Consider the following 27,978-nt stretch of genomic DNA (forward strand, 5'->3'; position numbering starts at 1 on the left):
TCACTCTATGGACATGACAGACAGAAAGAATTTGGATGCTGAACTTTTGAGTGAAAATACATTTTTTAATTATCCAATGGGCACAAAGTGTAGGATAAGTGTCCTGGGAAATTAAAAATTCATGGACTCAAGGACATTTATGCTGCCTTCATTAAGCCAAATCAATCACCATGAACAACATGGATGAGGCTGATAAAGCAAGGAGTTGGAACTTCAGGAGAGTGTGACTGTAAGCAAATGCACAGAATAGAAATGTACAGAGTTTGTTAGTGGCTTGAATAATAGAATTGTTTGAATATAAGATTGGGGTCCTCTTGTAGTACATGTAATCTATGTAAAGGACAATCACAGGGAAAACATCCCCCGGCAATACCAAGAATAATTGTGATTGTTTTTAAATCTTTAAAAGCTAACAGAGTAGCTGTGCTTATCTACCAGAACTTAAGAACTGGTATGAACCCAGATAAACGCCACTATATTGCTGGAAAGGAGAGTATCAAGATCCTTCTGGTAGCACATAACTATATGATTTAGGGCTCAAATTTACCACGTGATGCATAGAGTGTCTCACCCCCACTCTGACCCCTTTACATCAGTAAAAAGGCTGGAGCAACGCAAAGGGGCTCAAAAAGGCCTGTGAGAGAATTCCTCTGGCACAGGAAGTGAAGAAGACAGCTACAGGCTGTCATCTGAGGACACTTTCGCAAGGTCTGACATAAAGGGGTTTGCCAGGGTGGGTCTGGAGGTGGGTGTTGGGGATGAAGCTACAGCACCTACAACTGTGAAGATTCTGTGCAGTGTTGCTGTCCATAGGCAGCCAGGGACAGGCTGCCATAACATAAACAGCCCCACAGCACTGTCTAGGGCATGTCTACCCTGCCCCTCAGTTCAGACTGTGAATAGCAGTGTGCACTAAAGTGCTGCACAGTAACTCCCCAGTGTGGATGCTATGGGCACACTTCAAGTTCCAGACTTTGCACTATGCCCAGCTTTGCCACTGGACTGCAGAGTGACCTTAGGCAATTCACATCATCTCCCTACATCTCCGGTTCCCCATCTGCAAAATACAGATAATGCTACTTACGGCCTTTGTAAAGTTCAGACTATGAAACAGTTTCCCAAGGGAAGTGGTGGAAGCTCTATTGGACAAAGTACTCAAGGATTGTACTATAGTAGAACAATCTTGAATAGGCAGGAGGAGAAATGATGCCTTAACAGGGCTATTCCACTTCTAGACTCTGTGATAAAACTATTACATTTAGATCTTAGTACTACTGCTTGTTACTGGCTTCCTTAAGCATTTTCATTATGTTTTTATGCTCTGTGGCTGGGCTAGTTGTTAATTTATTGGCATATGCCAAACTGTCATACATTGCTGCAGCGTTTATGTGTTGGGGTCAGATTTTTAAAAGCTGACCTCCAGTTTCACGCCCATAATTTGAAAGTACAATATTGTGGGTACAGTTAATGTCAGACATTGAAATGTCTCATTTATGGGCACAATGTGGTACTTCAGTATCTAACTGACATTAACTGTGCAATTACTTATGCCCACAAAAAGAGTTGCCGGGTTCAGGCCAGTCTTAAAACTTGGCTTTATATGAGAGTTTCAGAGAAGTCACATGATGTTAAGACTATTATGATTCTGAGAGATAATAACTTGGGGGTTAGGTTTCACAGGGGCTATGTTTGGTTCCCCCGTAGTGGCTGATGTCATTTATGAGTCATTGCTTGGAAGGAGGAATAGGGCCCCTTTGTCTATACCCTGTGGGGTTTGTTGGCTCAGAGGGCTAGGGATGCCATGAAAAGGTCAGTCAAATATTAATTGCCTTTCACATTTTAAATATTGCCAGTTGCTGGCTAATTAAGTAATCAGTTGACATGTGACCCCGAGACCAAATTCGGTCAAGTATTATCTATGTTTCTCTCCTGTTTTAACCTGCTTGCATTTTTGCACCATTCTAAATGGAATTCTTTGCCATCTTCTCTCCTCAGTATGCTATGCTCTTTCATTTTCTCAAGGCCTTTGTGAGGGCACTAATGAATTCTTGTTAGTGTTTACTAATGTATATTCATTCTTTGTTATCCCTTGGAGAGGAGGATTAGTGAAATCACAGAACTTATTATTCCTGATACTGCTATATAATATTTATTGCTATTCAGTCCTTAATTCTGTAGTATGTCCCACCACAAACAAAAACAAACAAACAGTGTATATATAAGCAAAAACTATGGGAAAAATTTTTAGCACAGTGCACAGGAATAGTCATGGCTCACATAAGAATTGGACAGCTGCATTATTGCATGTTACAATAAAAATACGTTCACATAAATTTGAAATAATTCCTAATTTTCTGGGGAAGTTATAATTCCAATTTCATTTTGCTGAAGTGAAAGCAGCTCACTTGGACTAAGGAAGGATGTATTTTTTGGACTGGCTAGGATATTAATAGCCTTCCAATTATTTTAACATATTGGAAATGCTCCCAACATCTTTGTTAAAGAAACCTTAATCATTAAGGAGAAGTTTGTAAAATACACTTGAAGCATTCATGGTAAAGCTCTTAAAGGACTTTCCTATAAGGATATAATTCACCCAGGCTCCCAACACAGTTATAATTCGCAAAAAGAAAAGGAGTACTTGTGGCACCTTAGAGACTGTTAGACTAACATGGCTGCTACTCTGAAAACAGCTATAATTGAAATTTAGAGAGGCATGTCTTTACAATAGTTGTTCTTCAGTCTAGTGGGCTGAGGAGAAAGTGAAAATGGAATATGCATAAGAGTGTCTAAAAGTATTATAAACTGTGAAAGATACATGGACCCTGATCCTGCAACCACTTAGGCATGCAAGTAACTTCACACATGAGGAGTCCCATACATAAATGTTTTTTCTGTGATTTTTTTTTACTAATAACCCACATAGGTCTCCTACCCTTGAGTTATATGACCACCAAGTTTAGCACTGAAAATACCTTAACGCTCGAAATATATAGAACCTTCTCTTAAAAATGGCAGCTCCAAGACAAAGGGGCGGCGACGCGGTGGTGGTAGGAGGCGTGTGAAAGTTATTGTAATCCACTTGGTCAGTGTCCTTTGTGTGTCCCCCTCACTGCTGGATCGACGGAGGAGATGCGTCTGTTGCAGACCCCAATAATACAACCTACCCTCTTTGGCTCAAGTTGTAAAAGCTTATACTTCCATGTTCTGGAGGTCCCTGGTTCAATCCCTGATGTCAGCCAAGATGGTGACTGTCACACTGTATTACATATCTTGAACCAGATGGAGTTATTGCACCAGCAATGAACATGACCCATTCAGTGGAGCTGAAGTTAAGTGTTAAAAATTATTATCATGTGGTTTGACAAATTGACAGAGGATAGGATACTGCAGCCTGCCGGAGGCCTTTTTGAAATGCTTCAAAAAGTACTCTGTCTCCTGACATGGTATCTGGGGAACATCAGTTAATTTTATAGGCTCACGTTTCGGATCTATGTAATTCAATCTCAGAATTAAGCTATTGTATGAAAGAGGGGACTTGCTGGGCTTTCCAATTCACCAAATGGCTTTCCTTTCCGAAAAAAAAAGACAATGCAGATTTCCCTGCACTCAGAGGGGGTTTGCTCAAAACTCCATTAATACTAAAGCTTAACTGAGATTTCTCCATCTTCAGCAAGACTATTTCCCTGTAATACTTGTTCCTCTGGTAACTATTTGGCATGGTGCCAGAAAAAGGACTGGAGGTTCCTATAGTGTCTAGGCTCTTGTACTTGCCAAAATACAAGCATTCCTTCACCACATTGATATACAGCCTACCCTTTGGAATTGTGGGGTCTTTTTCATATCTATAAGAATAAATGGTAAAGACTGTAAGCTTCTCAGGGCAGCAGCCTAGCCGTATTCGGCTGTTAATTGACTTGCACCGTTATGGCCATATATATAGTGTGCAAGGCAATTAACGTCCGAATAAGATTAGGCTGCTAACCTGAGAAGCTTACAATCTTTACCATTTTTCTCAATATAATCACTCGTCAGCCTCCCAAAGGCAAAACTGTTAAATTCTTATGGTGCCCCCTCACCAAAAAATCCTATGGGACAAATCTTGCAGTAGCATTTCTCCTAAGTTAAAATACTTGCGTCAAACCAGACAGACAATCTCCATCAGAGCATGCTTCAAATGAAAATCAAAAGGTTGTTGTGTTTTACAAACTACCAGTGATAAAAAAACAACACCAGATTCCTAATTTTAATTCAGGGACAACAATTAGAATTCAAATATGGGATCTGGAAGTAAAGAGTCTGGGCTCCACTCACATAGGTATTCAGTCTCAGTTACCCTGAAGAGATTTACCAACTGAAAATTCTGATCTCAGTTAACTCCAGTGTAAATCTGGAATAACTAAACTGCATCAATGAAGTAACTTCATATTTACACCAGTGGCTGTATGAATTTCTCCCACAGATTATTTTCTCCCATGAACTAGTAACTACAATGCAGTAAGACAACAACATGCCCTACCTGGCCATCTGCTGTCAAAATAAGGCTTAATGAGTTCTCCAAGTTTTGTCTTGTCTGCAACAGCTTCCTTTAGCAGTTGCCCGCAGCAAACTGAGAGGAAGGAGGAACAAAAAGACACAAGGTTAAATTTTAAAAAGGAAGCAAGCAAGAAAGAGAAAAAACCCAAGAAGCTGCATATTGGAAAAAGGTCACTGAATAAAATAAAAGTTGTGGGATTTTTTGGATTTTGGGGTTGGGTTTTTTTGGCCAGGCAAACCAAAAAGCAAAGAGATTGAGCAAGGGAGAATACTGAATAAAAAAGAATACTTTTGACAAGGAACATATTAAAAACGGACGCAGAGAGAAAGATACTAATCAAATACGTTACTAAAATAATAACTCAAGGGATAGCTGGTGGGGTTTTCACTTTTTATAAAACTTATAATTACTGAATAAAGTTACACTTGCTGAACAGCATCTGAACAGTTCTGCTAGAGGTACTGGATAATATGCAGTTCAAGAAAGTGGCCCCTTGGATCATTTAACAATCATGTAAGAATTATGTTCATGAAACTGTATTAATGCAATATGATGGTTCAAAGTTCAAATAAGCAGAACATCATGAAATTTAGAATTAAGATACCAAATCAGGCCACTGCATATTAAATAACAATATTTGTACCTATATGGCACATTTCATCCCAGCAAATTAATTAAGCCTCATTACCCCTAAGCGAGTTAGATAAGTATTATCCTCATTTTACAGAGGGGTAAGCTAAGGCATGGAGACGTTCTGACTTGTATAAGGTCACACAAACTCCTGACTCCCAATCATCTGTGCTAAATACTAGATAACAATCCCTTTGTATGCACTATGGCAGGGGTAGATAACCTATGGCACGCATGCCAAAGGCGGCACACGAACTGATTTTCAGTGGCACTCACACTGCCTGGGTCCTGGCCAGCTCCGCTGCTGGGCGGGGTACCGGCTGTCGGCCCCATGTCACTTGGGGTTCCGTCCACTGGCTCTGCTCAGCCAGCTGCTGGCCCCAGGTCCTGGCCACCAGTCCTGGGGGCTCCGCAGCTGGCCTGGGGTACTGGCTGCCAGCCCCTGCCAGCCAGGGTTCCATCCACCGGCCCTGCTCAGCCTGCTGCTGGCCCCAGGTCCCAACTCGGGGGGCTCCGCTGTTGGCCTGGGGTCCCAGCTGCTGGGCCGGGGCTCTGCAGCCATCCCCAGCTGTGGCCCACTGGCCCTAGCCTGGGGCAGTGAGGGATTCAGACAGGGGAAAGAGAGAGCACAGCTTAGCACCCCCACCTTAAAAATTGTTCCAGTGCCACTGTGCTGGGATATTTTTAAGTCCTGATTTGCTGCTTACATCACTATCACACCATGTGGAACCGCACACTGCATTTGACTTTGAGATTAGAATCTACATGCAAGAACTGGAATCGGAATTTTCTGACAGATTTCAAGATTTCCAGCAATTTGACCCAATGCTTTCTTTTTTGACTAAACCTGAAAAGTTCAACGAAAGCGATTTTATTTCAGTGGATGGATGCTGAAGATTTCGAAATGCAGCTCATTCAGTTAAAATGCTAAGAATTGTAGGCATCAAAGATTGGAGATCTGCAGAGTGCACTTGAAGCTACCGAGAGAGATCATGAGGCTTCTATTCTGACCTGCTGGACGTCCCTGCCAGTAAAATCTAACTGTTTGAAGAAAATTGTGTTTGCAATGCTTTCAGCATTTGGATCCACAAACCTGTGTTGAACAGGTATTTTCACACATGAAATCTGTTCTCTGTCCCTCTCGGAGCCGGTTAACAACTGATCACTCAGAAGCCTGTGTGCAGCTTAAAGTATCCAAATACATGCCAGATATTGGAAAACTCAGCAAGGAAAAGCAAGGGCAAGGATCACACTAAACTGATAAGATCTGCATTTTAATTTAATTTTAAATGAAGCTTCTTAAACCTTTTAAAAACCTTATTTACTTTACATACAACAATAGTTTAGTTCTATATTATAGACTTATAGAAAGAGACTTTCTAAAAATGTTAAAATGTATTACTGGCACGTGAAACCTTAAATTTGAGTCAATAAATGAAGACTCAGCACACCGCTTCTGAAAGGCTGCCGACCCCCGCACTATGGCATGGTCTTTCAGTACATGATGATGGGCCTGTTTTATGGAAAATAAAATGCAAATTGTATATCTAGATGAAATATTAAAATATTAAATCAAACTTTAGTCTATTCTTATAAAGTTCAGAAAAGTGTATAGAAATATACAAAATATGAAGAATTTAAAGAGAAAGTGTAACCAACCAATTTTATTTTTGATTAGTCAAATGACAGTCATTACTGCATTAAAGAATAAAGCTTTTGTTAAAATTAATAAAATATTTTTAAAAATAAAGGTACAATGTAACATAATGGAATTAACATACTTCAAGGTACAGTAAGGTTTTACTAATTCTATCTACAGATTTAATTTTTTTATTATACAGATTTAAAAATAAGGTTTCTTATCTTTTTTAAATTTTATTAGATAATGTTTGTTAATTATTTGTAGTGTATTTTCAGAAGCATTTAAGTAAAATGATAATTGTTCAAAATAAAAAAATACAGGGGCCAGATCCCCCAACTGGCATAATTTCAACATAGCTTCATGACTTCAGTGGAGCTACACCAATTTATACCTGCTAAAGATCTGGACTGAAAATGTTTTCCTTTAATGGCAATGAGCTAAAGGAACGGATGAGCCCTCTCTTGCAATCCATACAGCGAACTCACACTGAACTCATTGCAGGTTCTGAGCACGTAGCACTTACAGGATCGGGCCATGACTAGGACTAGTGTAAATGTAGGGCTGGTCAAAAATTTTCTGTCGAAACAGTTTTGACAGAAAAGAGGGTTTTTCAACAATATTTTTTTTTTTTTTTGCAAAAGGTGTCTACCTTCTGCAGAACAGTTTGAGTTTTTGTCAAAAAAATCAAAATCTAAAAATTATTTGTTTTCTGTCTAAAATTTTGGTTTGTTTTTTGACAAAAAGCCAAATTTTCCACAGCAATGTAGACAAATGTATTCTTTTGTTTTCATCAACATTTTTAATGACATTTTCTGATCTGTAATAACACAGGTAAGATCATTCAGTTCTTATTCACAAGAGTAATCTCACAGGATTGCTTTGCTGAGGGCCTGATCCAGCTCTCATTGAATTCTTTCAGTTGACTTCAGCAAGAGTTCAATTAAGTCCACAGGACTCGTCACATCAATATAGGAGGCAGGATCAGGCCTACTGCTGTCTTTTTTCCCTAAAACTTATTATTTCTGGTTATTATTGTAGGGTTTTGGGAGTTTAAAGCACACTAATGAAATCTGCTTAAATATTACTTGAAGGAGAAGAGCTGATCAGCTATGCAATTTTACATCACAATTCCAAAATATCTGCAGTTTTTCCAGTATTACACAATATTACACCATTATTACACATAATAAGACACTAAGAGTCTTCTTCCCATTTCAAAACCACTTTTCTTTTAAAAGCCTCCCAATACTGAGTAGACATCTGAAAGTGCAAAGTCATTATGCAAGACCCACTGATGCGATGGAGAATTCAGAGCACTACAGACTATTCACAGGAGTACCTCTGGTGTATAACACATGAAAAACTACTGATCTAAAGGGTATAAAAAATGATGACTAAAAAAAATGTTGGAGCTAGTTTGGCACAGGATATATGTTTTTATTGGTTAATATTTTTTTATTGCAAGATTTTCCAGCCCCCCCCGCAAAAAGTTTGACATCCACAGTGATGGACTAACAGGGAAATTTTACGAGCGAGTAAGAAAGAAAGACAGCAAAAGATAAATGATCAAAAGGAGAGAAAGAGGGAATGGAGCAAAGTGCATATTTACTGAGAACTTACTGTTGACAATGCTGTATTTCTGAGCTATTAGTGCTGCCTGCAGGCTCTTCCCACTGCCTGGGGGTCCACAAAAGAGAATCCGTGGTGTAAAGGGGGCAGCTGATCGGCACCAGGTTTGGACATAGGTCAGAGCTAGAAAGATAACAGAAGGATAAGAAAGTTAGAAGCCTATAAAAAGAGTTAAAATCCATTTACTTTTGCTTTCTTAACAGAAACAATAATTGATGAATTTCTTTATTTATAACTATGACATTATCATCATTTATTTGTATTACATGAATTGAGATCAGGGCTCCAACATACCTGACATATTCTATCTGTAACTTACCATACTATGGTGACAGGCATTTTAGGAATCCTAGTATAGCTAAATTATACTTAGCACTTATATTGTGCCTTTCATCAGTGGATCTCAAAGCACTTTAAAGGAGAGATTCAATTACTAACTGCACTTTTACCATGCAATTTTTAACAGAAACCAGCTTTGCTTTTTAGCTACACTTACCATGCAAGCTGCAGGGGGATATCATTACATTTAATAGTTACGGTAGTTTCTAAACAAATAGATATGGTAATTATGAAAGAGGCAGGATATCAATTTGTCATGACACTTCCCCAGCTTCATATGTGATTAATGCCCCCCTATTTAGTATGTTTTAAATTTTTGTGGGACTAGTAAGTCATGACACAATATAGCATTGATGCCATATAATTACATGTGATTTTATTCTTGTGCACATAATTTTTGCATGAAGGGTAAAGACAACTTGATGTTCTCAGCCCAGCTCCACTCTCCCTGTTGGACACAGCTTAATTTTTGCTGATCTTGCTTTGTATTGGGTAGGAAACTATTAATTTTATATCAGTCTAGGGGCCCATCTCCTGGGAACTCTGAAAAGACCATAGACCTTGTAAAGAATAATTCAAATTGTTGCATTACAGTGATCCCAACTTTGCTGCAGTCCTAGAAGAAAAGTTGATAAGATAGGTCTGAAAGAAGGTACAGTAAGGTTTAGCTTGATAATGAAGATATTTTATCATCAGAATATTTGGAACACAGTCTGCCAATGCGTTGAGACCCTCAACTCCCATACTCCTTTCAGGATCAGGCCCTTGATGAACAAGACGAAGTAGATATACAATGTTGTTGTAGCCGTGTTGGTCCCAGGATATAAGAGAGGTAAGATATTACCTGTCCTACCTTGTCTCTCTAAAGAGAAATAGAAACATTTAAGCAAGACTCTAAATTTCCCATGTTACACAATAGTGTATGGACTATGGAAGACACAACTGAATGTCTGAATGACTATTTCAGTCCAGACAACCTTAAATTCAAATAGATTCTATGACTCTCTGTGATACACACTATAATAGTCTAATAAAATGGGTACAAGAATCCAAATCTTAGACACTGATTTTCCCTTTAAGAGTAATCCCATATTTTAAACAAGTTCTCCTTCACTGCATTTGGCACTTTAAGGGATTGGTGCTTTAATCTAGCATTTTACGTGTTTTTGAGACACTAACGTATACTTGTTTAATGATCCCCCTTTGTGTCTGATTTCCAGATCCTTGTACCTCCTACTGTAGAAAAAAGTCAGAATAGCACATTCCAGTTCTGACATTTCTAGCTCCTGAACTGGGAGTAGTTGCTAAGGAGCACTTGAATCATACTGAATCATAGTGCATGGGATACATTCCTTGCTCCCAAACCATGGTGAATGCTGTACAGCTGAGATCACTGAATATATTGGATGTGAGTCTGATCTCACACCAGAATAAATCAGAAGCAATTCCAATTAAGTCATTGGAGTTGCACTGGTGTCTAATTGGTGTGGGATCAGAACCAGACCCTCAGTTCCTAAAAATGTAATGAAGTTGCAATTTCTTGACTCCCTTTCTCACCCACATCTGTCATTAAACATACAAATTAAACATACAAATCTTGAAAATCATAATCTGTCTATCACATAATTTATCCAAAAACAAATGTCAGCTAACCAAGGAGGGCTCTATTTATTCTAAGCACTTTCCACAACCAGGGTATCCAAAAGCACAAACATTATTGGCAAACCATCCTGCTTACAAATGATGCTTAATTTGCAGTAAATAACCAAGTTAATTAGGAGTAATGATCCCCCAGACAGTCTCCACATCTAATTATTCCTTTAAAAAATATCTGGCTGCTTGATGCACTGCAGAAAAAGATCTAGAGAGGATTTTTTTTCATTCCAGTTTTCAATTTATCTCACTACATTATTAATTAATAATAATTAATATTCAGGCACTCAAATTTTTATTTACAATTCAATGCATGAATTATTTATGAATTATGATATGAACTTTTAAATTTAATTAAGTAATTTAGAGGTAATTAATGTGTAAATTCCGAATATAAACTTCCTAGTTGTTTATCTTAAAAGTGCAGCACTTGTCATTAAAAAAAGACCTTTTTGAGATGCAAAATTACAGGGCTATAATAGACCATCAACAGGCTGACAGATACAAAGTACATTATCACTTGGTCTTCCCGACAGTTTCCTCATTTTTTCATGAAGAATCGACATGCAATATCAGAATGCATCAAAGTAAAGTTGAACAAAAGCAAACAAAGCATTACCACATAGCAAACCTTTCAGTGCAGGCAACTTTTATATAATGAAATACAACCTGCCTTGAACGACCACTACTTGTTAATAGACTTGTGCAGGTAGTACCTGTACAAGAGACTAGCAGTGGTTCCAGTATGCATACCAATATGGATACTGCAGGCTTTTATAACTGCAGCTCTAGGCTTCCCCATCACTTAGGAAATGATTCTGTAACCCTTACTCACATTCCATCCCCAATGGGACTGCTCTTATGAGGAATTGCTATTCGTTCTGAGTAAGGGTTACAGAACCAAGACGACCTCCCATTCAACCGTGCCTGTTCTAACCAGCAAAGAAGCTGTCTGGAACAGCCCAAGCTCAGCAAGTTACAGGGAACACAATCAAATTAGAGGCAAATCAACACTGACTGATACAGGTGAGATCTTAGTCCTATAACTTGGCACACTTGTCTCTAAAGTTCGGGAGGACTTGTGGCACCTTAGAGACTAACAAATTTATTAGAACATAAGCTTTCGTGAGCTACACCGATGAAGTGAGCTTTAGCTCACGAAAGCTTATGCTCTATAAATTTGTTAGTCTCTAAGGTGCCACAAGTCCTCCTTTTCTTTTTAGGGATACAGACTAACACGGCTGCTACTCTGAAACCTATCTAAAGTTTGGGAATCACTCTTTCAGATGAAAAAACAACAAGGAGTCCTTGTGGCACCTTAGAGACTAACAAATTTATTATAAAACCCACTGGCTAAAGCCCATGAAAGCTTATGCCCAAATAAATTTGTTAGTCTCCAAGATGCCAAAAGGACTCCTTGTTGTTTTTGCTGATACAGACTAACACGGCTACCTCTCTGAAATCTTTCAGATGAGAATTTGTCAGCTATCAAATTTCCTTCTAATTGTACATAATCGATATTTACCCTGGGAGAATACGTCTGCACAAGGTTGGTCGGCATTGATCAATTTTAATATTTGCTGATAGATATGGAAAACTCTGGGAAAGTTTCTATGATATTCCAGCAGGTGCTTTGCAGTCTCCTGTTCAGATATGCCTTCTGCCTCCACCAAACGCTGTTGCACCAGAGGGTCGCTTGGCCAGTCAAAGGTGGTATGGTACACCTCTAGAAGTTAAACAGTAATTAGGACCCATTACGAAAAAGAATTTGATAGAACTTGTTCAGTTTGCAAAAAGGTTCCTCATCATAATCAAGGTCTAGATTGTACTAAGACCTTAGGTTGGGGCATAAGGAGAGGGGAAGCACAGTGATTCCTTCCTAACTACTACTGCATAGCTCCACAAAGAAGACAGATAGTGGCAGAGAGAACTAGCCAGCCATGTGACAGTGCGGGGTAGGTATGTTTATGTCCCTTAGTGCCCGCTACCACTACACACTGGGATCTCCAGAACAGATCTATGCATATCTGGTAACATCAAGCCTTTAATTAAGAATACGAATAATACTTTGCACTTCCCTAGCACCTTCCACCTAATGATCAATAAACACTTTTTAAGCATTAAAATATTGATTCTTATAGCACAGCTGTAAGGTAGGATATTATCCCTGTTTTCCAAATGGGGAGATGGAGGTGCAGAATGGTTGCCCACGGTTACACGAGAAATCTGTGGCAGAGCTGGGAACCGGACTTAGATTTCCTGGCTCCTACCCTGAACTTTAACCAAGGCCTTTGTAGAAAAGCAAATAAAAGCCATCTCTTTAATTCAGCATGTCCTCCCAGTGCTACTCCTGAAACAACTGACATGGATTCCTGTGGAACATCCAAAGCGTGCCACCTGCAACATTGCCATTTCCTGTTGGCTCTCCCACTTGGCATCACACACAGTGGAGGTTATCCAAAGGTGTTACTGCCTTTTATGGAGAGGCAGACATTCAAGGTCTATCAAAGATGCCATAGTAAACAGTAAAATTCTTATGGTGTAACTACACATTAGGGTGACCTGTGCTGTAATACAGCAGTGCTGCTTGCCGCAAAACAGGTCTTTACAAATACTTTCCCCACTAAATTGGTGCAGAAAATGATATAAGTTGAATTTAAAACAACATCTGATTCAGAATTACATTGCCTACTCACATCGTAAAGGGACAGCAGTAAAAATCAACTTTAAAAGCATCAACACTTCAGTGTCTCTTGGGTTGACACAAAAATGTTCTCCTGATGGGATCAGTAACAAAAGCATACTACACCTTTTGTGGATGGATCAATCCTTTTCCCAAGGTTCCTCTCAATAAGCACAGTATCTGGAGCATACAGCACGACTAAGCATAGAAGAAACAGAATAGAAATGCATTTTCAGTTAGTTACTGATTTCATTTCTTGGAGATGCTTCCAAGTGTGCTCTGCAAGTAAGGATGGATTGATGCAGTTCATCTACATTTAGCCATCTTCCCCATTTGTAGCATTTTTCCTTATTTGCCTGTATTTTACCTATGAACATTTGATTTTGGGGGAAAATTTTGGCCAAAACTATCAGTCAGGTGGCACTTTTAGGAAGAAATATATTGTGATAAATACATAGTTCAATTTAGTACATTCTGTGATGCAATAATCTTGCTTCTTTAATGGTCATTCACTTACTAAATTCAACTAATTTAGGCATGTGCATTCGATCTTGCAAGGTTCTTCTTCATTTATATTCTAATTAAGGGTGCTATTTTGTTCTTGATTATACCGATAAAATTGAGGAAAGAATTTGACCTTCAATACTGTTAGCTACCTTCAGAAATGACCATTTAAACACATGTACTACATACAAGTACTATCCAATATACATATTTTTCTAAACACTATCACAGTGATTCTGAATTCCTTTACTAACAGCGGAATTGTGTACAAATCAAATCCAAAGTAGCAAATTATCCTGTCTCTGCTGACTACAACTGGGGCTGGTTTATTACTCACACTTGAGCTGTGCAGATTTTAAATCATATTCACCAGCCCCACCCTCACCCCAATTTTCATTTTTCTCATGTATTTTGGATAGGGCCCTATTTAATAATGACTTGGAAATGCAGACAGTCCGAAGGTGGGCAGGGCAGGTGCTAGGGTCTTGTCCTTCAAGGCCCTGCCACTATAGAATTATCTTTGCTTTGACTTGCCCAAGATTCCACCTGTGGCATGAAAGGTCAGGCTTAAGACCTGGGTGTTTCCATTTCATTTTGTGTGTATTCAGTAAATTGTATTTATTATTCTATCATACAGAGGGAATGGCTTGGGGGCTCTTTTAGATCCTTTTTGCTCCCAGGGATCAATTAAAGCAGAATCCTTGAGATTTGGGTCCTGAGGTCGGAGGAGGTTTAGACTCAATGGAGAGGCAGAGAGGCACAGCTGTTTGCAGTCACTTGCCAGAAGAGGCTTGAATTTTCTGGACTAGAGGGAGGTAGTGGGCTCCGAAGTGGTAAGAAGACAAAGGTTCATCTAGGTAAGGTGGGGTAAATAATTCAACAGACTGCCCCAAAGTTTCGGGGGGGGGCATTTAGCCATTTTCTCCAGTCCAGTGACTGTTTCTGGTTTGCTCTGATCTCTTGGGCATGTTATACGCATTTAAGAAATACTGGTTTTAACGTTTTAAGGTGTTTTTGTTTAGGTCAGTAGTGGCTTTCGCCTCTGGCACACAAAACAATCTTGTATTTCTTACCAACATGTCTCGGAGTGATGCCAGCTAACTGCAGCATCCATGCTTGGTCCCGGTTTTCAGGAAAACCTTCCAAAATCCAACCCTATTGCACAAAAAACATGAAAGAATTATTGATCTAAACAGAGGGAATCTTAACAATTAAATCCTATGACTAAAAATCCCATTTGTTGAACACAGACTATCTGATTCTGATCTCACATCAGTGTAAATCAGGAATAAGTCATGCATTTAGACCAGGGCTTCCCAAATGTTTCCGGAAAATGTACCCATTTCCCAGACTAAAATATCAGTTAACATTTGAATCTCCTTCTACCTCTCTGAAACACAGAGTTATCTCACCTGCTCAGACAAAAACAATTGTAACCTCATTTCATTCTTTCCTAGTGGACAAGTTCAACCTATGAAATATTTTTAGAAGAGATTTAGGATCATAATCTTATACTGACCCTAAAACAAGGGGAGGATTTGGATAATGAACATATTCAGAGTACTCATCCAAGAAATTGTTTAGTACAATCCATACAAACCTCTTAAATGAATGACTGATGAAGACTCTTCCAACACTGAGCTCATCTATGGAATATCATAATCACTTCCAGTGAGTGGAGGTAGTTATAAGTTTGATGTTTTGAAAGCTTGATAGTTTCAGTACTGGGCACTTTTGAGATTTTTGAGTGTCAAGAAGATTTAATTACATCTACAGATCACTGGAGACCCAATTCTGTAAGGCGTCAAGAGCACTTGATTCTCAGTCCATTCAAATCAATGGGATTTAAGGACATAGCACACACACACACACCTCCCCCAGGATTGAGCCCTTGGTAATATTGCTAGTTACATCAAGTTATTACCTCTTGAATATTTATCTGGATAAAGCCTGGATCTTTGGATCTGACTGAGATATGCTCAACACAGGACATGAGAAGGTGGAGAGGCAACTGGGGGCCAGTTCATACTCTGCATGTGTCAGAGCAGCCTCAGCACTGCTCTAGTTTATGGTGTAAATGCCAGGTGGGGATATTTGGGGTATACCATGTTCTTTCCAAGCGCACTGCCCCGACATAACCCTATATGGGGGTGGGGGTGGATTTTAGATGTTAGAACAGACTAGCTGTAAACCAGTCTGGAATTCCTCTTTGCTGGGGGGAATCTTCAGATGTCATTTTAGGGCAGCTTTACGGCCCCTTTATGCCAGCAGAGTTGTACAATGGGGTCATAGCATGGGCCAAGGTCTGGCTCTAAATGCCTAGTTCTTATTGCCTTGTGGTTCATCTTTTTTCTAGAAAGCTGATCTCTTAACATTTCTATAGGATACATAAAGTTAGGGTGCAGTGAGCTGGGGACTGGCTAAATGCAAATGAATTTATCCAGATTTATTTCTATTTTGCCATATTTTAGATCATTTATGTGATTAACTTTTTTCCTAATTTTGGATAGTTTAAAAAAATATTACATTTATGGAAGATTTTGGTACATGAGAAACTGCAAATAAAGCCATCTTTCAGTTGACTGCACTTCCAATTCCTATTGAAGATTATATACCATCTTCCTCCTCACTCATTGTATGATTCATTAAGTTCACATAGTATTATAAATAATATAAATTAAACTTAAAGAGACACCACCAAAAATTAGCAGCAGATGTTAAAAAATAATTTCACATGTTAACACCATCATCTCAATTTATTACAACTGAAATAATTTCTTAAATCAAATGTACTTTTCACCACTTGAACTATTAGCACTCAGCTTGGGCAGTGAAATCAGACAGGTCAAATTATTATCCCCATTTATCAGACAGGAAAACTGAGGAACAGAGCAGTGAAGTGACTTGCTCAAGTTCAGACAGGGAATCAGAGGAGGTAACAGGAACCAGATCTCTTCACTTCTTGTCCTGTGCTTTAGCTGCAATATCATCCTTTCTCCTTTATTTAAGGTAGAATTCACACCCACATCCGCCCAAAGCCCAAGAAATCAGATTTGATGTGAACCATTAAGCAGGCATTAAGGAAATATAACATTTACACATCCCAATCTGCAGGCAGACCAGGGCGTTGCAATGCAGTCCCTCTAAAGTGGTTACTCCAGCTTTCTGCAGAGGGTAGTCCACCCCTCCACAATACAGATGTGATGCCCCTTTGCCTGCACACAAAGTTTTGCCTCAAAATGGGACCTTGTACTCAGTACCAAAAATGAATTTCATCCAGCAGGGAGAAAAGCATCTCAATGACCTAGAGCATAAGATTTGTTCTACTGTGGATGTTTGGGAGAAAAGAAACTGACCATTTGCAGTGTTGAATATGTTGGAAAATGACATGCACTAATAACATCATCACAGTAAAATGGACACTTACATATTCTACTCGTGATTTATTTTTAAAGTTTCAATCTAAAAAACCTAAAAGGATACAAACAAATGTCTTCTTTCTTGAAAAAACAAAACAAAAGGCAAAAATACCCTCAAACAGCACAAACCCACCACTACAATTTTGAAATATTCAAAGGAATACCAAGCCACACCATGGATTAAAAAAAAGAGAAACTAAACAAATCTAAAGAGCAATGAGCACTGAAGAAAATATGCACTCTTTCATTATTTTCTTAAATTATACAGGAAAACTCATAGTAATGGAAACCTACTTCCCATAGCTAATGAAGCAACAGAGCAAAAGAAAGAAAATCCTTTTGCTCCCTTAAGTCCTTGTTATAGCCAGATAAGTGTTGGACTGAACGTCTTTAAAAAAGAAGCATTTACAGATCTATGAAATACCACAGGAGTGCTGCAGCATTACTCAATTTCTATGTGATGCAGTATCTGAAATCTACCTCTCTTATGTCTCCTGAGTCTAAATCTGCTAAACTTTGTCTAAATTTCTCTCTGTTAGTTGTTTAGCTGAACAAGTGCTTGTCACTGTACTCCCAATAACTTTCTGAGGTGGTAAGGAAGCTGAAAGAACATATCTTTGTATGAAAAAAGACATTTTAATACTGTATTGCATTAGCTAGCAATCATCGTCATCTCCCACATAAATCTGAAGCTCTATCACTATGGGGTACAAAGATTTTAGAATTATTTCAGCTAAACATACCTCAGTGACTTTTGTAGGAGGAAATCCGGGCATTCTAATTACACAAGAAAATAGAGTAGACTACTTAAAATTCCCTAATTAGTCCGATTTCACTCATATGCCATCCTGCAGTTATCTGAGGACAATAAAAAAAGACTCCAGTAACTGCAAGCCATATTTTGCCACTCCCAGTGTTTGCTTTATCAAATTAGGATGAACCACTGAATAAGGTCACACAGGTGCTAAAAAATCAGTTTTTCCCTTGAGAGTTACCGAGGAGAGAAAACAGAAATAGGTTCCACGGTGTTTTAGCAGTATGTTAGGATCCTAGGCATTGTAAATGTGATCTGTTCAGTCATACATGTGAAACTGAGTCCTGTACCCACAGTGGGCCAGATCCTAAGATGGTGTAAATGAGTATAACACCTCCGACATCAATATGCCAATTTACACCAGTTGAGGACCTGACCCACTATCTCCATTCCTAGTTTAATATTCTTTGGAATCCAAACTAAACAATATATTACAAGCTTTCTGGTGCCAGGGCAGTTTAGAAGCATTACAGCTCAAAAGCAAATACTTGGCAATGAACAAAAGATAGAGGATGATCTTTTTAACAAGATGCAACACACTTCATAAGATTCACATACAATTATACAAATGCCAAAGTCCCTTAAAGCAGATCGCATACAATTTAATGGCTAAAAGTTTAAGTAAGAAATCATAGCTCAGTGAATAGCTGCGTGTAACAAATATATTTTAAGTCACTAAACAAATACATAATAAATAAACCCTATATAAATAGTTAGCTTTTTGGATCTTATTTCCAAGGTCTCTGAATTCTGAGGTACCAATAGTCCCTAATTAGAATATATTATCCATCTACTTGACACTTCAGTGAAATGTCTATTCTACCACAGAGTTGGAGCTTTGTTCAGAGCAGGTTTATTGATATTCTGATGCATTCCCTCTCCATACCCCCAGTGGCTTGGTTCTGTTTTATCACACATCAAAAAGGCCGTATGCTCAGGGCACCCCATGCACAGCTCAGAGCTGGAGGTCTGAACAGCTGCAAGTAGTATGGTATCACAGGAGGGACAAGCTCCAAGCAGATGTCACAGATAAAAAAAGAAAAAGACAGTAAAAAGGGAGTGTGGCTTGGGAACTAAGCAAGAGGTAGCAACATACAGCAGAGCAAGACCTGACTTAAAATATGCCTATCGTGCTTTATGCAAACACCGGTCTTTTCTGCCCTCCTGACTATCATTAAAGTGTAATTAGTAACTTCACTTGATAAGAATGTGTTTCTTTATGAAGCCATCTATTTTCTCTTCTTGATAACAATAACCTCCAGGCATCCAAGCATGGGCAGCACATCCTCACATCTAGCCGTGAATAAAAGCTAGGATCCTGAGGATTCCATAATGCTTCATTCTGGGGCCATCATCTACTCCCCACAACTGGACCCTCAAATCCCCTCCAACTTAAAGACAGTGATAAATGCAGCATTCAGCTCTTGCCTTAAGGTCAGGTAAAGTGCTCCTTGGAGACCTATCTCACTGTGTAAATCAGCAGCAATGAGGTATTTGTACAGATATCACCTAACTCCTTCAAATTCAAGCAATCTGAAGCAGACAAAACCCAAGGTCATTCTCAAACATGGGTGTCCTTTGCTACAGTGCAGTATTGCTATCAACCTATCTGTGACTGACACCTTCCACCCAAATAATAGTTACACTGACACTCAGCTTTCTTTTGTTAGTGTTTGGCCTGAGCATCCTCAAAACTCATTACAAAAACAGAAAGCTATTTACACAGATAGGGTTAGAACGAGGCAAAGAGTGAAGAAATGCAGAAAATCAACACTCAATCACATTAGACTTGAGAAAGAATTCTCAGCCACAGGCCCACAGCTTTGGAATGCCCTTTCATAAAAGATTAGAAAGCCCACAAATCTTGTTGCCTTCAGAACAAAATGTCTCCACCATTGTTTTCCCACAACATTCAGATTTTTTAAAAATGTATTATATGCCCTTCCCTCCCATCCAAAGAAAGGAGAGGTAACCAAACAACAAAAAATTATCAATGAATATAGTCCTCTGTGGACCCAAGTCTGTTAGATACCGGGGCATGGAGTGCAGTATAAATAGTGAGATAAGCAGACAGACTTAAAGGTGACATAATAATTCTTACAAGAATAGGAGCATCCGGACTGATGTAGGCTGCATGACCTTTACCGACTGAAACTCTCCCATGACCATACCTCTTGCCAATACAATGCACTGTCTCAGGCCTTTTGATGGCATCTCTATAAGCTTCAATTGTACAATCTTTTCTGCAGTGAACTACTCCTTTATTTATTCTGTACTGGGCACATCCTCTTCCTCCATCCCTATGAACTGGGGGAACAAGACCAAAGGGAATCGGGGAGGATACCTCTAGCAAAGATGCCACAATAATCACTATGCAGAGGGCAGTATATGTGACAGTATCTACTGACAAGCTGATTCCTGCAATTTGTCGGTATTAGGAGTGTGACACTAGACCCCATATTCTTCATAGAGATACTGTTATCTCCATTCTGTGAATATGGCATAACTCAGATGTGTTTTATGCAAGATGGGTCTTTTGAGATATCATTGGAAAGATTATGATTTGCTGAATATGATTATCCTATCTGTATGCATGTATCGTTTATGTATCTGAACTTAGGAATATTGTCTATGTATCAGTTACAAAAGTGTTTGTACCTGGGGAACGCCCACAAGACAGAATGCAATCAGTCTGGATGGGCCATAGGGGAAAACAATAGGACTTTGAAGATGCTAATCTCCCACCTTTCTGAGAAGCTTCCTGGAATGCTACAAATGTCCTTAGACTCGTGGCTGATTTGACACTGCAGGGCCATGTGATCATGTCACCTGGTACTGGACTCCATCATAGAATACCTGTATTTTCAACTAAGAGGGGTGGGAATTCCACTGAAAGACAAAGTAAATCCCGCCATATGTAAATCCTATTTAAGACAGGGAAATGAGTTAATCAGGTTTCATTCTTCACTGAATCCCTGCCCAGGATGACTGCTGAAAACATCTTAGAAACAAGGACAAAAGTGGGGGAGGAAGAAGAGCTGAGCCCAGGCTGGAAAAGGTGTCTGGCCTATGAAAGAAATGCCTAAAACAACATTTAGGGTGAGAAATTACTATCTGTAACCAGTTTCTTTAGTATATTAAGCTTAGTTTGTGTGTTTGTTTTATTTGCTCAGTAATCTGCTTTGATTTGTTGGCTATCCTTTATAATCACTTAAAATCTATCTTTTTAAAATCTAATAAACTTAGTTTTGTTTTCTCTAAAACCAGTTTGTGGAATTCATAACTGGGAAGCAAAAAGCTGTGCATATCTTCCTCCACATTGAGGGAGGGGACGAATTTCATGAGCTTACACTGTATAGTTCTCTGTCCAGCGCAAGACAATACAATTTGGGGTTTACACTCCAGAGGGGGTGTGCACTTGAGTGCTAAGCAATTCCTTAGCTGAAGCCTTCCCATACAGTGCTGATTTCAATGTCTGTGTCTTTCTGCAGCTGGAGCTGCACCTGTGTGTGTGCTGGAGGAGGCCTGAGGGCCTGGCTCAGCAGGACAGTGTAAGGAAGCCCAGGCTGGTGGAACAGGCAGCCTCAGGGATACTCCAGTACATCAGGTGGCACCCCAGACAGGGGTGAAACGGGGGCAACCCGTCACAAGGAGGACTAGAGGTTGGAGGAGGTCACACTTTGTCAATCTCTCTATTGGACAGGAAAGTCTTTTCCCACACAAAAAGCATTTTGGTAGCCTCAGTACTGAATAAGAAGCCGTGTCCTGTTTAGACAAATAAATTAATGTTAATGGGTCAAATTCTCCCCTCTGTTACACTAACACAGTACACTATCAACTTGCATGGGGTTGCACAGATGAAACAGGAGGCAGGATTTGGCCCATGATTACATGATCTCATCCACCAAACAATAACCAAAGAAAGTTCCTGTAGCCAATGCAAGTGTGAGTTCATCACTTTTTACACCCAACCACCAGCAATCTTTTCTTTCACATCAATGAAAGCCTCTTCAACTCTCCCAAACTGCTTAGTATCAACAAGTAAAATACCCCAATTACTCAAGTTAATCACTGGCAAAGGCTAAGTTCCCAAATGATCTTGAGACTGGTACATAAGGTTCAACTGCCACTCTCTCAAAAAGCCATTCCTAAGGGTGCAAATTCACCACTGACCAACCTCTACACTAGACTTCTCCAGTTCTATAAATTCATTCCACAAAATTACATCCCAACAGCACCAAGAATTAGGTAATAGCCAGTGGAGCTATAGACACCATGTACTAACCCTATAAGATGAAACATCCTCATATCAGCTTCACAGGTCCCTTGTTCTAACATAATGCCTGCAATAAGTTTTCTGTGTATGCTGTAAGACCTACCTGCCTGATCCCTTGCAGTCCTAACTACATTTGTGTTAGAGGAACACACACATACAATCTCAGCAGAGCTGTTGATCAATAAAATTGTACTCCTTAGAGGATGCCTGTGACATCTATAAACCTGTGAGTGTCAAAACAATGGCACAAAAAATTCTGTATTCCTACTGTCAGTGGGATGAAAGCTGTGCAATTAATGCCAGCCCAATGACACCACAAGGAGAAATAAAACAAACAGCTGGTGGTACTATGTTAGTCCAGCACACTGCTCCTGCAATCTAGTAACATCTTCAGTATAAAATACTGAATTGTGTTATGAGCAATATAGCATAAATCTATAGAAAGAATTCAAAAATCTACAGTCCACAATATTAATTGTATTAGATTTCACTTAAAAAGCGTAATAAAAATGCACTGATCCTCTTTCATATGGAAATTAAGCATGCGCAAGTAGAGGACAGCCTTACGTTTAGTGGCTGTTGATTACTGCACCATTATACATTCTTTCTAGAGCCCAGTGAACTTATTCACATCTAACTCAACTAGTAGCAAGCACTCCCTTTTTGCTTAACTTGGCTTTTTTGGAGATGTCTGTAAGTTTTTATTGCCCCAAATGTCCCGTCACTGCAAGCACTGGTTCAGTTCTACTGGCAGTAACAACAATGGGAGTGACAGGGTTCCAGGCAGTTGCTGGCATTTTAAACATCATGATGTCCTACTCAGAGTAGGTCTACATGCTTAAAATGTCAGCAGCTGGAAGTGCCTTTTCTTGACTCAAGCTCCGATCATTGCCACCACTAGTGGAGCTTAAACAGCATTAGCAACTGTGGAAAATATGGGGCAAAAAAGTGTAGTGTGCACAGGACCTTTGGAGAAGAGTGGAATTTGTCTGCATATTGAAGAATGTCGACACTTATCTTAATAGCACCACAATGAACATGTAAGAAACTTAGCAGTTAAAAACGTGTGTGCTTCAGCAAGAGAGAATATGGTTTCTGTGAGGGATGGGAGTACATTACAGAAGGTTTAGAAATACTCTGGTGCTTTTCAAAAACTCCTAAACTGAAGAATTATTCACCAGTAAACAGAATCTGCTTTGAAGGCCTTGTCTGCACATAACCTCTTTCTCTAAAATTTCCCACCATTTCTACCACCAATCACCTCCACTACTGGTGACAACAATGGAAGCACTAATGTACACAATGTACCAGCAGCTATCATTTCAGTAGGTCTGCTCTGACCATGGTTAAAAAACATGCTTTTAAAAACGCTAGTGGCAGCCTGTAACCTTGTCTACGCTAGCGACCCCATTGCTTCCACCAGCAGTGGAGTTCCACCAGTGGTAGTTATGGTGGCAAATCTGAGTAAAAATAAAAACCTAGCATAGACACTCCTTTCTTTGATAATGCAAGGACAGTATGTCTAGTGGTTAGCAGTCAGAACTCCTGGGTTTCATTCTGGGCTTTGCTGTGTTTTGTAATTATTTTTATTTCAGTGGGTTTGGCCTCTGAGAACAAGCAAGCAGTTCCATCTAGCACTTTATAGCCATCAGGTGTCTTACCTCCCACTCTCCTGGTCTAGCCATTAAATCATACTCCCTGCCTTCTAAGTGAGAATTGTGTCACTATTATTAGGGGGCATGATAAGCATGCTGATTTTACTCAACTAGAGAAATATTAAAATGTTCATATCCAATTGTGAGGGCAACAATCGTACAATAAACTGAATCATTCCTTGCCATAGAATTGCCACAGATCTTTGACAGTCTCATAGCACTACCTCGATGTAAAATTTTGGTTGTTTCTATTGCCCCATTCTGCTCGGTTTCAATTATACCCACAACTGACAATATTGGTTTCACTTGAGTTCAGCAGTTGCTAAACCACATATCACATAATTGTACAAGACTGTGTATTGTATAGTTGTGTTTTTAAACACATTCTACAGTTACACAGAAAGGCTTAATTCCAGAGTGTATTTAGTACATTTATGCAAATACAGTAAATACCACCAGATATTTGGCCTGAAGGGATAAACATCTATCACCATTTAAAAAAAAAAAAAAGGCAGATCATCTTAAAAAAAGCTCTAAGAGAAACTAGGCAGACCCAAATAATTCAAGCATAATGATTTGCAATGCATAAGTTTAATTCTACTTTGCAAATTCAAAATGAACAGATAAATTATGGATTAAGGCATACAGTATTTTGTACAGGAAAACTGACAACCACTTCCCAGACATTTAGGTTTTTTTCCCAAACTCTTTACTAATTTCTTTCTAACAATTCAAAATGATTGTTTCAAATCTCCCAGTGGTTGAGAGATGGAGAGTGTGCCAGGACATTCTAAAATGCAAAGAAAATAGGCCATTTAAAAAAGGAGGGGGAGGGGAAGTCTTATACATAATGAACTCAAAAGCTATTCCATAGTTTTTTCTGTCCTGGACTCATACCACTATACCATGAGGATTCAAAGGGGAAATAACAGCTAGATTTAGGGAAGGAGCATTAGCTTGAACTAATAAAGTTGTGCCTTTCATCATAGATGATGTAATTTAGATATCTGGGGCCTGATTCATCATTATGCTACTCCAGTTTTATGCAGCTGTAACCCCATTGATTTCAAGGGAGGTACACTGGCATAAATCTGGATTAATGTAATGGTGAATCAGGTACTTGGTCTATAAATTTCCTTTTGTAAAGTTATGGTATATATTTGTTTGGGGTTTTTGAATACATGGTAACTTGGAAAAAAATCTTATTGAAATGTTACAAAGCATACCCTGATTTTTTGGATGACTCCAGTCTCCTTAGTAAATACATATTTAGCTAAATATATATTAAGGTATTTTAAAATAACTTTATTTGTAAAATATGTAGCAATAATTTAATAGATTCACAGATTCCAAGGGAAGAAGCAACCATTTTGCATCTAGTCTAACCTCATATAACAGGCCGTAGAACTTCTCCAAAATAATTCCACTTGAACACCTTTTAGAAAAACATCCGATTTTGATTTAAAAATTGCCAATCATGGAGAATTCACAAGGACCCTTGATAAATTGTTCCAGTGGTTAATTATCCTCACTGTTAAAAATGTACGCCTTCTTTCCAGTCTGAATTTGTCTAGCTTCAACTTCCAGTCATTGAACTGTGTTATATCTTTATCCACTAGATTGAAAAGCGCTTTATTAAATATTTTTCCCCATATAGGAATTTACAGACTGTGATTTGTTTATTCCTTTGATGCCTTCTCTTTAGATTTGAATGAAATTACTTAAGGAGTAAGACACAACATAACGCAAATAATGGTACCACAGTTTGGCCTTTTGTGAACTGCAAATATGTAACCATAGTGTATTAATGCCGTTTTTTGCATTTGGTTTCCTTTTTGTTTTTGTTTTTTTAATTTCCACCTTGTCATTTAAATGGTTGCATGTAAACTTTTAAGTTCAGATTTAATGGTGGTAATGGGTTGAGCAATGGAACAGTGCACACTTCAGCTGTTGCTCGGCTGGACAGCATTTTCTGCTACTGGACAGTACCACACCACTTATGTGGTCATAGCTATGTACTTGCAACAAAAATAGATAGAAGAGTTACACTACTTGTGCCACAAAATCTACAATCTTAAAGCACAAGGTAGTGGCCCAAGTATGTGGTGGCCCATGGTTTGGTCTCACCTGTGATGATGGGACCATGACATGTTACAATCTTATTCCAGCCCCGGATGTTTAAATGTGGTTGGTTTTGTAAAATAAACAAGGCCTCTATTTTTCCTCTTAAAACAAAAGCCTAGAATTTGCAGAACATTGCAAAATGCAGTACAAATCATGGAAACACTACAGATTCATGGGCTACATGATATTTTTGGCACCTGCAATTATCTGTTAAGGCTGTTTTAGGAGAGGATTTTTCAGTATTTCAATAAGACATTATCTCAACATTAGCTACTGTCTTGCTTTATTCAATGAACAAGCCAGGCAGTGATGTCAAAAAGGGACAAGGTTTTATTAAATGGCAAACCTCACAACATCCCTGTCATGGCAGGAATTGCCATCTGCAGGTGGGTAAACTGAGGCACAGTTCAGCTGATACACCACAGACTGCGTGAACCTAATGTAGACTGTGGTCTGTACAGTGCTTTTAGAAAAGTGCACCATATACTGCATAGTCTGTGTTATGGCATAATTCAAAAAGAGGCTTTATACCCAACAGACTGTTATGGCTCTAACAATCTTATTAATGGACTGATTATTGACTCAATAACCATAACAGCTTCTGCAGATCTAAAGGAAATACACAAGAGGGGGTTGGGCTTTCCTTTAGTCCAGATTCAAACCACTCAGTTTGCCCAGTATTAATCTACTTCAGAAGTTCCAGTTTAGGACACCCTCCTTACATTTATGCAAAGCCCACAGGAAAGAATTTCTTGCACCCATGGGCATATTCGAGCCTATTCATTTGCCCATTTCTGCAACCTAATAATTAACTTATTAATGATTACTGGGAAGAGTATATGTTCAAATACAGCATTTCTTAGCATGGAGGGGGAAAAAAAGATATGATGAGAAACAGAGGAGATTGAAATGAAATGATAAACATTAGGGCTCTTTCTCCCCACCTACAAGGGAAGTTAAAACTCTAAACCAATATATTGATTTTTACGTATTTTCTGTTTATCTGTTTTGTCCACTGTAACTGCCAGTTGCCCCAGGCAATCAACAAAGCTATGCTTGTTCAACCTTTGATCATCTCACTGCTATACGATTAGCATATGCATACTCTCATCCTCCCCTTCATCCTGCTAGTAAAGCTCCAAACTCCCTCCACGGATGTTCAAGAAAGCAATCCGCTCCTCAGTCCCTGTTGATTTGCTCCCATTCCCTCCTCTGCTCGGGACTTGGAATGCTAACTACTGTGTGTGAGTCCTGTAAGTGCTTATCCACTGGCCCTCCAAGGAGCAATTCTTACTTGTTTGATGCAGTCCACATTTGACAGACGCTCCTGGATCAGATTGGCCCACAGTGCATTGGGAATTTTCTAAAGAAAGAACAAAACAAAAAATAAAACAAAAAAAGAAAGGCTGAATATTCACAATGGAGTTCAAAAGGAATTTTATCACTCAGGCACTCTGGCTAATGGTGGACTGAAATGTCTTCTTAAAATACATCAATCAATCAAACTGAGACCCCCAAATCATTAGCACAACATATATGTTGAGTTAAAAAGAACACAGAAATTCATTTTAAAAATAAACGAAATGACTTTTTACTTGCTAAGGTCTGAGTTCATGGTTCTGCTTTTCACCTACCAGGCTTAAACATGTCATGAACATGTAAACAGCCCCGAGATCCACACTCCTACTATTGTGTTAGGCCACAATCCTGCAAGTGAAAAAAAATCTTATGATCATAAGAAGTCCCACTGACTTCAGAAGAATTCTGGTCTACGTGCTGTTTTACAGGACAAGGTCTGTGGCATTAGTGATGTTATCAGCTGTAACATGGGACATGAAGAACCCTGAACTCAGCACTGGCAATCAGGGAGAACATGATTTTCAAATACTGTATTTTATAATCTTATATCTCTGAATTTTTTACATATATACACTGCTAATTTCCTGTGTTCTTAAAACAGTCCTTCATATTTTTTCCCAAAAGCATTTCTCCTTTTAAATTAGGGGAAACAATTTACAAATATATCAGAGGAAAACAAATACAAATACTGTAGGTTCACTAATAAGAGAAGTG

General features: G+C 38.9%; 1 protein-coding gene across 4 annotated transcripts in view; it reads right to left on the reverse strand.

Annotated features, from left to right (window-relative positions):
* The window catches only part of AK8 (adenylate kinase 8), a 109,399-nt gene that overhangs the window by 56,772 nt on the left and 24,649 nt on the right, over nt 1-27,978 (reverse strand). For 2 of the 4 annotated variants that reach the window (XM_084650412.1, XM_084650411.1), the window contains exons 5-10: nt 27,200-27,268; nt 14,691-14,772; nt 13,240-13,311; nt 11,956-12,156; nt 8,430-8,561; nt 4,520-4,609 (exon numbers count right to left, since the gene is read on the reverse strand). In XM_084650412.1, the coding sequence (XP_084506538.1) occupies nt 4,520-4,609; nt 8,430-8,561; nt 11,956-12,156; nt 13,240-13,311; nt 14,691-14,772; nt 27,200-27,268 (646 nt within the window). The remainder of the gene's footprint in view (nt 1-4,519; nt 4,610-8,429; nt 8,562-11,955; nt 12,157-13,239; nt 13,312-14,690; nt 14,773-27,199; nt 27,269-27,978) is intronic. The other 2 variants (XM_084650413.1, XM_084650414.1) reach the window with 2 other exon arrangements.

Source organism: Lepidochelys olivacea (genome assembly GCF_965140295.1).
Source record: "Lepidochelys olivacea isolate rLepOli2 genome assembly, chromosome: 16".
Taxonomy (NCBI): domain Eukaryota; kingdom Metazoa; phylum Chordata; order Testudines; family Cheloniidae; genus Lepidochelys; species Lepidochelys olivacea.